Consider the following 13,640-nt stretch of genomic DNA (forward strand, 5'->3'; position numbering starts at 1 on the left):
ATCTCTTCAATCAGAAAATTTCTCTAAGAATTAACCATTATTTGTCCAAATTAACATGTGAAACATGTGTAGAGAGAGAGAGAGAGAGAGAGAGTCATTAGTGGTTGTGCAAGTTGTAGTAACAAAACTTTGCATTTGATCCATGTCTTTTTCATGATTACTATCTATATGTAACTTGATAGGGAGAGTTATTTGTCTTATTATATATCGTGGCAGAGCTAGAATTTTAAATAAGAGGATTTAATATATGAAGAAATAGACACGCGAAGTAGTCGAAGGGGATTCGACATCTACTATATTTATTTAAAAAATTATTTTAACCATGTACATATATATATATATTCCGCATGTTTCAATATTATTTGTCAGGTTTCAATTTTATTCGGACTTTAAAAGAAATTGAACCTTATAATTATAAACTAAGAATATGTTAGATATATTAAAAATATTTTTTAAATTTTATAATCTTAAACATGTAACGTGTGAAAAGTTAACCCAATTTATACATTCCTCCATTTGTTAGAATTTTGGGGAGAATCGATAAAAGGGCGGCAAGGTGACGGGGTAAACGGAAATATTTAGATAGAAAAAGACAAATTTATGATGAATACAATTTGAGAACACATTTCTTTTAATTATCAAATGAGCTAAGAAATATTCCAACATTTAACCTCTCAGAAAATATTTTCTATTTAATTAAGTCAACAAAATCAGAAAGGATATTAAAAGAATATATATAGGGAGTGAATATGCTTTTTGTATAATTTTAATTTAACTTATAAACATTATTGATGCATGTGAAATGCGTTATAAATAAAAAAATATTTATGAACTTGTCAAATCACTTTGAATGTTTACTCCGATAGGACCCGTTTGTTTCTATATATAAATATAATAAAAAAAAGCTACTTTTATAAAATAAAAAAAGTACTTTTATAAATAAAATAAAGATAAGATTTCTCTATAATTCAATTTTTTAGTTGTTCATTAGTCTTTTCTAGTTAGGTATAAAATTTTAATTTCATTCGTACTGAATATGGAATCTTTTGTCTTTTCTTCACCATATACTTTGCGTTATTATAATACTTCGTAAAAATTATACCTCAATTTCAAATAAATTGAAAACTAACCATATGAATATTCATTTCTACGTTTAAGATTTTTTATTTCAGGAGTCCATTTATTTTTTTAAAAAAAGATTTTAAATTTCCATGGTTAAGTAATCGTCATGTGACAAAGGGTTACTTCTGTCTTTGTTTCATAAAAGTATATGATAGTTTTATTAAAAGAAAAAAAAGAAAAAACCTAGGTACATATGCAACCTTTGAATCCATCCAAAAGTAGATATCACCTCAAGAAAGGGAAAAGAGGCTCAAACTCCGTTAAATTTTATTTAGATACTTAAATTATAACATATCTTCAATAAGTTATACGTAAGAATAATACTATACTTCAGACTTTTATATTTTTAAAAATTAAGAGTGTGTCATCACTCAATCATTACATAAATAATTAATTACATAAAATTGAAATAGGTTTGATTTATTAAGATTAATACATATATTATTAAAGAAGATAAGATATTTTAAATATTTCATAAAAACACTTTATTTTGTCATGTCGTGCTTAATCAAAACAAACGGTAATTCAAACATCTAAATGAAATTTATGGATAGTATATTAAAAAAAAAAAGACACATCCAATAAAACAACCAAAATTTACAAAGTTTAAAAGATATTTACAATTTTTTTTTACCTTGTATTTGACAATGTTTTGTGGTTATCTTGAGTAGCTATAATACAAAAGAAAGAAAGAAAAAAAAACAAAAGAGGGAGACAAAACATGTGGTTGACAGACAATCAAAACGACACATCAGAACCTCTGGCTGGTGTTGTGGCAGCGGCGTTACCGGATCTTGGTTGCCGTAACAGACCAATCAGTGTCTCCGCCTGTCAACCAAAACGCTCAGATACACACGTATTTTACGTGACATAATACACATAAAATGTCATATACAATATGGTGTAGGATAGAAATTACCATGTAGAATGCCAAGTAGAACATATATATCTATCTGTTCAACTTTGTTCAAATTTAAGTATTAATAATACACATATAACTGAAAAACATAAATATTAGCTGAAGCCAAATGAAAGAACACAATTATATATTTTATATTATTCTAAATAATTTATGCTATTTCAATATAATAAAGTACAAATTGAATAATCCCACATGAAAAGGGACCTATATTTCCTTACTAATAAGGACAAAAACATCTAATTGAACTAACTTCAACTCATCCAAGGACGAAGCTAGCTATAATATTAGGTACGGATTCAAATGACTTGAGAATCGATCAAATATATAAATATTTAATTATGAATTCGATTAAAATTCATAAATCTCAAATTTTGATTCCGAGTTATAGCCATAGGGGCAAATACAGTGGAGATAGACTAGTGCGCCCACCAAACATAATTATATTTGTCCATATCCAAATCACATCACTATAATACTTTCTACGGTCTATCTTTTACCAATTATATATAAGCTTAGTGCAAACCCTACTTAATTAATTAGCTTAACTCATTAATTAATGGAACCTCTTTACTTAATTACCTGCTTCACATTTGAGGACAACGATTGGTAACATGACAATATTCTATTTAAATTTAAAAAATTCTTATTTCTTTTAATTTTTATATCGAGTTAAATTATGTCACGTAAATTAAATTAAATTAAAATAGGGTATAATTTAGTTATAGATATTTTGATTTTTACCTTTTGTTTGGCGCGATTTGTACCAGACTGTGACAAAGCAACCAATGGGGGAATTGCGCCTTCTCGAGCCACCATAGTACGGTAACAAACGCTATCTTCACAGAGCTGCAACAATATCGCCGCCGCGATCTCCTTCTGCCGCTGTGACCCGACCTCCACGATCTCCACCAGCACCGGAATTCCGCCTTCCTCCACCACCGCGGCCCTCGCTTCCACCATTGATATCAAAACGCTCATAACAAATGCCGATTTATCCACCATGTTTGAACTGAAATCCGCCATTAATTCAACTAACGGTTTCATAACTCCGGCTTGTACGGCTCTAATTTTGTTCTCTTTCACCGTACATAGGCAAAACAGAGCAGTTGATGCATCCTTCTTCCCGCGGAAATTGCCGGCTTCTAGAAGGTTCACTAATGGAGGTATCGCACCGGACCTTCCGATCGCGATTTTATTCTCTTCGATTTGTGATAATCGAAGCAGAGCACAAGCGGAATTCTCCTTCGCAGTTGAATTTCCAATTTTCAAAGCTCGAACTAACGGTTTAATCGCTCCTGATTCTGCGATAAGCTCCTTGTTTTCATCGCAGAGAGATAAATTCAGCACTGCCGTGACACCGTACTCTTGAAGCTGAAGATCAGTGGAAGAGATAAGCGAAATCAACGGCTTAATCGCTCCAGCTCTAGCAATTTTCAAACGATTCTCCGGTTTATTCTTCGCTAAGAGCCTAATCTCCATTGCCGCTTGCTTTTGCACATCGATAGAATTCGACTCGAGATCAGACACGAGTTGTTGAATCAATTCATCGGAGTTATAATTATCCGACGCACATGCAATTAATAACCGCCGGCTTTGAGAAGAAGTCGTCGGAAACTCGCCGGATCTATCGCTATTGCAGTCGCTGAAAGCAGAGGAAGATTCATTAATTCCAAGACCGGTAAATGTTCTTCCCATGTAAGTGAAATTAGATTGAACTTCTGTTTCCATTGTCTTCGGCTATGATGATCTAATTCAATTCATCAACTGTTTTCGTCGCCGGCAATAGGTAGTTAATGTTTCCGGCGAGTTTTCAAAGGTTTGCCGGTGTTATCGGAAAATGAGAGGTGAAAGTCGAAACGACGGCGTTTGGTAGGTGGAGTTTGATTTGGGCCGAGTGTGTTAATGGGCTTTTGAGGAGAATTTGAAGAAAGTGGAAATAGAAGATATAAGAGAAAGGAGAGAAGAGAACACGTGGATTAACGCCTAGGAGAAAGGGATGGACACGTGGGTGACCGTACAGAATCCAAGTAGGAACAGCACGTGCGACTTTTAATGCGGGAGTGGAAGGTTCGTTATTCGATACTCTTTTACTTGTCTATCATTTTAAAAATAAAATTTTATTTTTACTAATCGAACAAATATATATCATTCGTTAATAGCTTAGCTCAGATATACCTTTATCGTGCACCTGCAATAGTTGATCCAAATATACCCTTATTTATTTGAACAACATCTAGTTGTGATCCTTACAAATCCGCATTTCCAATCCGTGCATCATTTAGTTGTGCGCTAAGGGGAAGTTGTGACGTTAAATCAGCCTCGACTTTTAGAGGTTTGGAACCCTTCTGTTGATTGCACCATATGTAAATTCAATCTGACTTCTAAAACAAAAGTGAGCATAAGTGAGAAGATTCACTTTCCCGCATCCCTCTTCCCATGAGCAGAACACTAAAGATGTACATTACATACGTGTTATCTAACTAACAACCACTTTCAATTCTTCACTTCAAGGAATATAATTTTTGAGTTCGAGTGTCTCTGGATACGAAGTTTCCTTTGTTGGGGAATGCTTTACCTTTCAATATGCATATTCGAACTTAGTCGGACCCTAATGTAAATTTCAGACATCGAATGAAAAAATAGGGGAAAAAATGATATAAAACCTTAAAATATAGGAGTATGGTTAATCAATGCATTAGATGTCTACCATACGTTAGATGTTTTTTCTTATTGGATTTGGGTAATGATAACACTTTTTTTTTATATAAAAAGGACGATACATTAATCAAGACACTGACTGTCCTTTTTTCCTTTTTTAAGTTGTGTGTTTCTTGTCCAAGCGTGTGACACTTCATGTCCATTTCTCAGTCTCTGTGTCAAATAATTGTTTTAAACAGGTCATGAAATTAACAATGGACAAAGTAAAAATGAACGAAAAAGGATGTGATAATTTAAAAAATTATTTTCAAGATATGACATGAGAATAAGGTTTAATAATCTTCATGTTCAAGTTCTTTGGGTATATATGAAATTACTTTTATTGGAAGTGTTTTATCTCAGTATGAACTTTTCAATATAAATCAAACTCTAATATAAATACTAAACACCGAATAAGAAACAAAACAAAACAATAAGTTAAAGAATCTCCAAATCACCGCCTACCCCCATACCCCCGGCGCAAAACCCTGTGCTTCACTCCTCAATTTGTGGTAATGGATCTATCATATAGTTAATAAAGTATATTATATAGTAATATAATGAAAAAGTCCCTTGCCTACTGTAAACAGCCAATCAAATAAACAAAGCTTGTACCCTTCTATTTTATTTTCAATGTTTCGTTTGTCTATTTTAATTTGGTATAGAGTTTAAAATAATAGAAGCGATTTTTGAATCTTGTGATCTTAAATTAATGATATGATAAATATATCAATATATCTTTTAATTCTGTGATTTTAAACATATCATATGAAAAGTTTTATCAAACATTCGAGAATTAATATAGAAAGTTTCTAAATGTATAGAAGACTCTCGATTGATTGATTGATTGTAATGTTTAGGATGTTATATATAATCCAGTAATGTTTAGAGATATGACTTTCCTACTCGTATATATTTCTTGATTGTTCGATACAGTGCAAATGATACATTACTTAATGGAAGAATGCATTCAAGACGGAATACGTACATTGCAAATGATACATCTTAATGAGAGAATTACATTCTATAGGATATAGAGATATATCCGAGAGAAGAACTTTGTATTTTTTAAATGATAATTTTTTTAAGAAATTATGATATCTTAAATCGTATATTTATGTAACTTTTTACTAAAATTTTATCGATTTTGTGCCAAAAACCCATAAATTTCCATGTCACGTTTTCAATTAAAATAAAACATATTTCAGTCAACGAGCACTATAGGAGAAAGTTACTGGTTCAATCTTCAAGTATTTTAAGAACTACTTTTTGGTATAGGACACATGTCACATGATAAATATGACACGTGTATATGACCAAGAAGCTGAATATAATTTGCTTTTTTAATCCTCCATTACTTGATACGTTGTATTTTTTTTGTAAGAAGATTATAACATATAAAAACATAAAAAAAATTTAAAAAAAAAAGAGAAGACAAGAAAAAAGAAGTGGCCAAGTAGCCATTAATTTATCTTAGTGATAGTTAGGTACTTTATTAGTAACACTAACGTAATCTAATCGAACGATAAAACTGTGGGGTAGCAACTTTTTAATAAACTAATTAAATATCTTCAATTTGTGATTGAAACACAAATTTTATTTGACGAATGTGTTTAACACTGAATCATGATAATAAAATGAACTTTGAACCTAATTCAATTTTAAAATTTAGCCCATAAGTTGAAGATTGTACAAGACCATATAAGAAAACGATTTGCTATCTCATCCCTAATATGGGACTACTAACTAACAACAAACTTCACGCAAGTCTTCATAGTAATCCTAGTATAGTAACTCACTTGAAAATTAGAGGAATAATTTGTTATGACATATTAAATGCACATAGCAAGTGTATATCACATAAATTCTATAGAAAAATAGTGCCATGATTTTATTCCTAATTGAACTTGGTCACGTACTCCCAAAAACTCAACTATGTTGTTCAGTCTCTCTAAAAATATTAGACATATCGATTCCTCCACAATGCACTATTTTAGAAGGATCGAATGTGCATCAATTGTCATTTTTAAAGAATCCAAGCAACATAATATCATGTGAAAATTTATTTAAAATATATAGAAGTTCCATGTTTTGAACTATAAGCAGGAACAGATGTACATCCACTTGTACAAGGCGCAGATTTCGTAAATTATTCAGTGTAACATAACAAACAGTGCCATTATTTGGGAGTTTCAAATAGAAATAGGAAATTGTTGTACAGCATCAGATTCCAGTTTACAGTGAAGAAAAGTAAAAGTTGAACTTGACATGGAACCTCCGAAATTTCGTGAGCTACTCAATCACTCCAATTATCTTGGTCGATCGCAAAAGATTGTCCTTCCCTCCCTTCCTGCATATCAGCCCAGATAACAGAAGGTTTTAAGAGGCCAATGATCAGGTACCCTCAGATAAGGGTGTCTAGTAAATGAAAAATGTTAATGGTTTACAAGGCGTACCAATTCCTCGGTAGTGGTTCTACTTGGAGACCACACAAGAATTTTCCGGTCATTACCACCCGTGAATAGTTCCTGAAAATACCCAGACTCAAATTCATTGCTAACATGGAAATAAAAGCAGTTCAATAGAGTTCGGGGGGTGGGGGTGGGGGTGCCATCTACAATGAGATCACACAGCGAAATGAAGCAGCCTTGAGATTCAATACTTCACTACGTAAACCATGCTCGTTTTTCTAATTATGGGGCGTGGCTAAGTGATCCAGCTCACATTGGGCCTAGTGCCCAGGTGGTTTGGCCAATAGTGGGACAAGAAAAGATGGCATCTTTGTCAAGCTTTTACTTTGACGAGAATCATATGAGTGAGGTCAATAATAGAAACAAGGTTGCTTGTACTCTATGCTGCATAATAACAGCGTCCTTGTTATGAGATCTTTTGTGTTTCATGTACTTTTTGGTATAAAGAAAGAATACCTATGTATATATATGCACTAGGATGACATATTAGCTATAGCTGTGGGTGAGTTGCCCGCTGGATTAATGTTTTTTGTCACACAAACTTCCAGTATGCAATGAATGAAGTATTTTAGTTTATCTAAAGATGTTATCACTCAAATACTTCAGGTCCACGAGGTCACAGATTATGCAGAATTCACTATTTTACCAAAAACACATGTGCCTAGGGGGAGGCAAAACAATTATGTACCTGGTCCAGTGAATTGTACAGACAACAGTTCACATTTTCATAGTGGCCACGTAAATCCATCATCGTTTTGCCCGACCACAAATCAAATGCCTACAAGATTTCCACATTAAGTTACTAAAGAAAAATAGTGTTGCATAATAATATTAGGGTGGTGGTGGTTATTTTTCTTAAAAAAAAATTGGGGGGTGGGGGTGGAACAATGTTTACCTTAGTAGTTGACATGCATGGCACAAATACAAGTGTTGAATCATGAGATATGGCTAACTGTGTAGCTTTTGTGGCCTGGAGTCGTGATGTTTCAAAGTTCACTAGTGTATTGCAACCAGATTCAATATCCCATAACCTTAACCTTGAATCAGAACCTGAAATCCGCAGGAACAGATGATTAAGCTTCAGTTGCAGGTTTTTTCCCACCATGTAGCCAAAAGCAATAAACTATCGATGAGATGCCTTGATCACAAGGGAATAACTCTACCCATATCACGTCCTATCGCAGAGTGTTTAAACGACATCTTACATCAGTGTTTTAAAAACAGTGCCCAAAATAAACAACTTTGCTAGAGAATTGCTAGAGAAATGAGATTAGAAAGCACCATAATCTGCTGTATAAATTCCGGAGTTGCACTTCACCATTGACCAACTATAAAAAGATAAAAGCAACATGCACCAGACCATACATTGTCGTACATGCATCTAACAGAAACAATGGCGTAAGACCTTCAGCCTCTTGAGTGGAGGATAATAATCACAATGCATAAACAATCCAAGCAGTAGCAATACAAAAGCTCATTGAAAAGAATTGTGATGTCAACCTGCACTAAGGAGATACATTCCATCATTGGTCATTTTTAATCCATTGACAGCACCATAATGCGCAGTGGCTCTATCTTGACTAGAGAGCATCCCTGGATGCAGTCGCTGCTTCCCAGACCCCCTCACTTGTCTAGCAATTGCAGAGTGTTTGATACTCACACCATTTCCCATTTTTTTCTGAGATGGACGGCCTTTTGCAGATGAATTTGGGCCTCCGGAAGATGGTTTCAATGTGGAACCCTGAGCAGGAAGATAGAATATATTACAGGCGCGAAAGAAACCTTAAGATCAACAGAATCAGCAATTCCACCCTGATTAAGGTTTACAGTGGATCAACTCACATAAATTAAACATAGGGAAGGATCGTTGACGCAAAACAAGATGGGACTAAAAACATAGACTTACTTGTAAAACTAGAGGACAACTGTGTGGTTTCTGTGCTCTCAGAAAGAAAAGGCAAAAAAGTTGCAATAAAACCAAGTCTACTTATAATCTGCTCCCTTTTCTTCTCCAAAGGGTACCAATATGAAGATAGAAAAACATCACTTCTTAGAACACTGCCCAATTAAAAAAGGAACTCGCTTGAAACAGATATGGTACACCCAAATGAATCAGATAATTAGGTTTTAATGGGTCAATATTAAATTTAAGGACCATGAACAGCTTACAATCACAAACAAAAGGCAAAAAATGATCCCTCTCAATTTTTTCGAGAAATAGAAGAATAATATGTGCCATTAAAATTTCGAATATGATTCTAAATAATACGTAACGATGAATGGCAGAAGGTAACCTTGTTTGCAGTGGATCGTGTAAGAAGAGATGGGCGTCTTCCAAGCTGAGTATGAGACTGATCCAAAACACGAAAACATCCTGCACGCCTGATGTCCCAAAAGCGAATGGCGCCATCGCATCCCCCTGTTACCAAAACCCACTCACTAGAAGCAGACCATTCAACCGACATTACTCCATCTGCCATTACCCAAGAAAGAAAAACATCTAAGGGCTTCTGAACTAGTGGTGGTACTCACAAAATGCTTGAACAAGAAATAAAAAAATTATGACTCTTTACAGAGTGGTCCATTGATTTGGAGAGGTTGAAAATGGACACACTGTTCTTTTTTCCTAAAGGTGATTGATGGGACACACAAGTTTAAGATGTTAATTTGACTTGAGGATTGTACAATGGTAGCAGAAGAAAATATTGAAGTAATGGTTGAATAGTTAGTTTGATAGAGAGAATATATTGGACCTGCCCCTCTACCCTTCTCCACTTAAATACAACATGTTTGTCAGCAGTAAGGTTTGAACCCAAGGATAACTTCCAAAACCTCACGACATAAAGATATCGAGAAAAACACCCCAGGGGATAAACACCATGTCTGGTAGATCTAAAAGGTACAGCATAGCAAAAGCATATACTTTATTAATGTCAGTAATAGATATCAGCTTACCACGATGGCCAGATAATGTGTGCGCAAATGCACCCGAAGAAATATCACAAAGACGAACTTGAACATCTTCAGTTCCAGCAGCAATTAACATGTGTGATGTTGCCACCGGAGACATGGCAGTCTTGTACACTTTTCCAGGCATTTTGAAATTAACTACCACCTTAAGAACAATTAAGGAAATCCAAAATTAGGCAAGAAACTTGTTTAATAAAAAGAAAAATAAGCTGAAAAACTACACTTCAGTGGAGTATAATAAGATGGTCAGAAAGCAACACTACCTGTGTTGTGTTAGTATCCCAGACATTAACGTAATGATCATAAGAGCCTGTAATAAAAAGTCCCGTGTCAATCGGATACCAGTTGGCTGTGGAAATGGCATATTTGTGGCCCTGCTCATGTTGCTTGTCAACCAAAAGTATGTGTTTATGCTTTGCAATCAGACCACTTTCATCGTAATCAGTTGCACGTTGGACATCATAAACAGCAACTGATGCATCCGAAGCAGAGGATAACAGATATCGTCCCTCTGTCAAATCAACCTGATTTTGTGATCACAATAAATGTACACAAAGGTACTTTTAAAATAATGCAAGTTCCATCTACATACCTCAACCAGATATAATCTGGCAAAAATTATCTAAAATAAACATAAAGATAAATGAAGATAACTTAAAAGAATTCAAACTTTAGTTTCATGTACTACTCTGAATAATCCAAGTTGCTCGGACTCTTCACTTTTAGTGCCGCACCCGTGTTGACACGATGTGGGTGTGGGTGTGGGTGTGGGATCCGTACCCGACTGGTCAACAGGTTTTGGATACTTTGACCAAATTTGAGGGAGAAATTTTGGACAGATTCAATGATTTCTGTAATCAAAACAAAACCTAAGGTGAAATTGAAGAAAATGGAATGCCTTGTATATATAAATTTCTATTGCCACTCCCTTTCCTTTTATCTCCTTCCAAGATTCTCCTCTTGATTATTTTCTCCTCCTCGAGTCTTCCACATAATATCTCATAATTTAGGTTTTATAACTCTATGTTTAGCCGAAACCCCAAACCCGTATCCACACATGGATCCGTATCCCGAATCTTAAAATTTAGGTCATAGAGGATCCGACCTCTAGATCTGCACCCGTATCGGATACCCGCACCCGAGTCCGAGTAACTTAGAGACTGATAGCTAAAGCCTTAACTTCCTAACAGGCATCTAACCAAGCTCATAATCTGACTTTCTCGAGAAAAAAATATTGTGTGCAATTGAGACCAAGATTACCATATCCACAATCCAACTTTTTCCGTAGTGTTACACTTGTCTGAATTACTTCTCCAAAAGTGAATCCCAGTTCATTTTTACATTTCTATGGGTTAACCATTATTTCCATGAAGCACGTATCACCAAGTTTTTTCAGGCGGAGTTTGTATATTAATATTTAAGTAAACACGTTCGAAATGACCAAGGGGCAGAAAGAGTATTCTCATCTCGCGTTTCTTTGTAAGGTATGAAGATGCAATTGACACGAATGCACGCAACATGCACACTATAAGGCACCAAATATATAAGGGAGTTAATGGTTTGATGCAAAATAGAAATACTTGGACATAGCACTGCATCAACTTCCATTAAGCTTAATTTTAAATTTTATGCTTTATGTGGACCACTACATTCTGTTAGCTTAGAATTTTCTTGGAGCTAATGCCAATCAATTCCACCACCTCAATCACAAAATACTCAGGCTCGGCTATATGAATCATCAGCTTCTATATGATCTCTTTAATCCCATTCTTTGAAACTAAAATCTGTTCCATGTATGAACTACGTGGAGGATAGCACATGAGGATGAGTTACAATAGTTTATTTATCAACATTTCAATAAGGAACACTCGGAGTTAATGATAGTCATAGAAGTTAGAAAAGTTTTTTTTTTACAAGGCATAAAAGTTGGAAAAGGTTGACATTGCAATGAAACTTGCCTAACTAGAAAACACGACCTTAAACATATCAGACTTATTCTTTGTGATGATCTTGTTAATTTCAAAGAAAAAAGTTAACTATGTGTGTGTTTTAATTTATAGGTCACTCTTCAATTCAGGACGTTAAAAAATGTTAAACACTATCCATTTCTATCCAACTTTTAGATGTCGTTTGGCAATGTGATTTCAAATCATGATTTAAAGTTATTTTGACAAAGCAATTCTGATTTCAAGTCAACATTTGTTCATCACATTTTGAACAAAACTTCAACTTTAAATTCTAATTTCAATCCAATTCACCTCAAAGGAAGAATTTCAACTTCAAATTTGGGATTTCAAATTTTCTAAAATTTAAAACTTAGCCCATAAAACACACCCGAATATAAGTTGGTCCGGCTAGTAGGAATCCTTTGTTAATCATTAATTTTATGTAGGTGCACTCGTTTGGTAAGATTTTACGCTCCATAGTTTCAAAGTAGAAACTTGAAAATTTGAGTTCCTCAAGTTGTGACTTTTGGAATTTCAAGTTGTGTTTGGGCAGGCATTTTACTTGAATAAAATTAAAGTTTGTGTGCAAAGTCCCAAAAACCCCCAAAAAATGGTCTTTAGGGAACTTAAAAATATCTAAAGATCAGATTTTGAAAATCTGATCAAATTTCATGGTCAAATAGTTATCTGAAGATAAATTTTCAAAATCTATCGTCAAACGCTAGCTATAAGAGTATACAAAAGTTATGTAACAAATAGTGGTTTTTCATGGTAGTACAATTTGATTTCAAACCTTTGTGTACAAAACTTCTAACCAAACACAATTTCAACTTCAAATCAACCTTCACCCAAATCATAATCATAAACTTCAAGTTCATATCCAAATCCCTACTTAAAAACTGAAAATACAGTAACAACATTCACCTACTAACTTCAAATCATAGGTAGATCCGGTTCATCAAAAAGAAAGAAAATGAAATGTGACCTGAAGGGAGTTGACGGAGCCACGGTGAGGAGAAATGATATCTTTGTAGTTGGAGAGTTGAATAGAAGCGATTCTAGCCGACTTAATACGATTGCTGAATAAATTAGGGCGAAGCTTGCCAAATTCTCTGTCTCCGATCTCCTTCCACATCGTCCTCGCATCCTTCCCAACCAATTTACTCCTCTCTAAATTACCCCAATCACAAACACCCAAAAATTATCTATACTTACACAAATCAGCTCTGATTTAACCAAAAATTGAAGATTGAATAATCTAGTGATGAAACCAATCCTGGCCTTTGTTGTTTCTTCTGAACATTTCCTCAAACACTTGGTGGGTTTTCTTCGATTTTCGATTTTCCCCCTTTTTTGTGCAGCCCTAGCGCCTGGCGATGAAACCCGATGTGAGAAATGGATAAGTATAAAGAGGGATTTTGCAGAAAGGCCAACAGATGACAAGATGTCTTCGTGGAGAGGTACTATTCACCTTTTCTTTAATCTTTTCTGAAATAGAGAGTATTTTGGGTG

General features: G+C 34.4%; 2 protein-coding genes and 1 long non-coding RNA gene across 3 annotated transcripts; 1 reads left to right on the forward strand and 2 right to left on the reverse strand.

The window, feature by feature from the left end:
- Nucleotides 1–1,680: 1,680 nt before the first annotated feature.
- Nucleotides 1,681–3,943, reverse strand: LOC102590611 (U-box domain-containing protein 4-like). The gene is made up of 2 exons (XM_006342603.2): nt 2,786–3,943; nt 1,681–1,950 (listed from the first exon to the last, which is right to left on the reverse strand). The coding sequence occupies exons 1-2, from the start codon at nt 3,770–3,772 to the stop codon at nt 1,861–1,863; spliced, it is 1,077 nt and encodes a 358-aa protein (XP_006342665.1). The 5' UTR covers nt 3,773–3,943; the 3' UTR covers nt 1,681–1,860.
- LOC107059746 (uncharacterized) lies at nt 3,651–5,869 on the forward strand. Its single transcript, XR_001472878.1, has 3 exons — nt 3,651–3,739; nt 3,831–4,111; nt 5,678–5,869. It is a non-coding gene; the product is annotated as an uncharacterized lncRNA (long non-coding RNA).
- A 946-nt stretch (nt 5,870–6,815) lies between these two features.
- LOC102590960 (DNA excision repair protein ERCC-8) lies at nt 6,816–13,640 on the reverse strand. The gene is made up of 9 exons (XM_006342604.2): nt 13,114–13,640; nt 10,446–10,706; nt 10,168–10,327; nt 9,507–9,685; nt 8,713–8,953; nt 8,108–8,262; nt 7,901–7,990; nt 7,198–7,269; nt 6,816–7,091 (listed from the first exon to the last, which is right to left on the reverse strand). The coding sequence occupies exons 1-9, from the start codon at nt 13,261–13,263 to the stop codon at nt 7,038–7,040; spliced, it is 1,362 nt and encodes a 453-aa protein (XP_006342666.1). The 5' UTR covers nt 13,264–13,640; the 3' UTR covers nt 6,816–7,037.

Source organism: Solanum tuberosum, unplaced genomic scaffold (assembly GCF_000226075.1).
Source record: "Solanum tuberosum cultivar DM 1-3 516 R44 unplaced genomic scaffold, SolTub_3.0 scf00034, whole genome shotgun sequence".
NCBI classification, from domain to species: domain Eukaryota; kingdom Viridiplantae; phylum Streptophyta; class Magnoliopsida; order Solanales; family Solanaceae; genus Solanum; species Solanum tuberosum.

Coding starts and splice junctions, on each gene's coding strand:
- LOC102590960 (XM_006342604.2), bottom strand. CDS start 13,263: ATGTGGAAGGAGATCGGAGACAGAGAATTTGGCAAGCTTCGCCCTAAT. Junction 10,707..13,113: donor GCTCCGTCAACTCCCTTCAG/GTCACATTTCAT, acceptor TCACAAAATCAG/GTTGATTTGACAGAGGGACG. Junction 8,263..8,712: donor AATGTATCTCCTTAGTGCAG/GTTGACATCACA, acceptor TGCGGATTTCAG/GTTCTGATTCAAGGTTAAGG.
- LOC102590611 (XM_006342603.2), bottom strand. CDS start 3,772: ATGGAAACAGAAGTTCAATCTAATTTCACTTACATGGGAAGAACATTT. Junction 1,951..2,785: donor CAAATCGCGCCAAACAAAAG/GTAAAAATCAAA, acceptor TTTGGTTGACAG/GCGGAGACACTGATTGGTCT.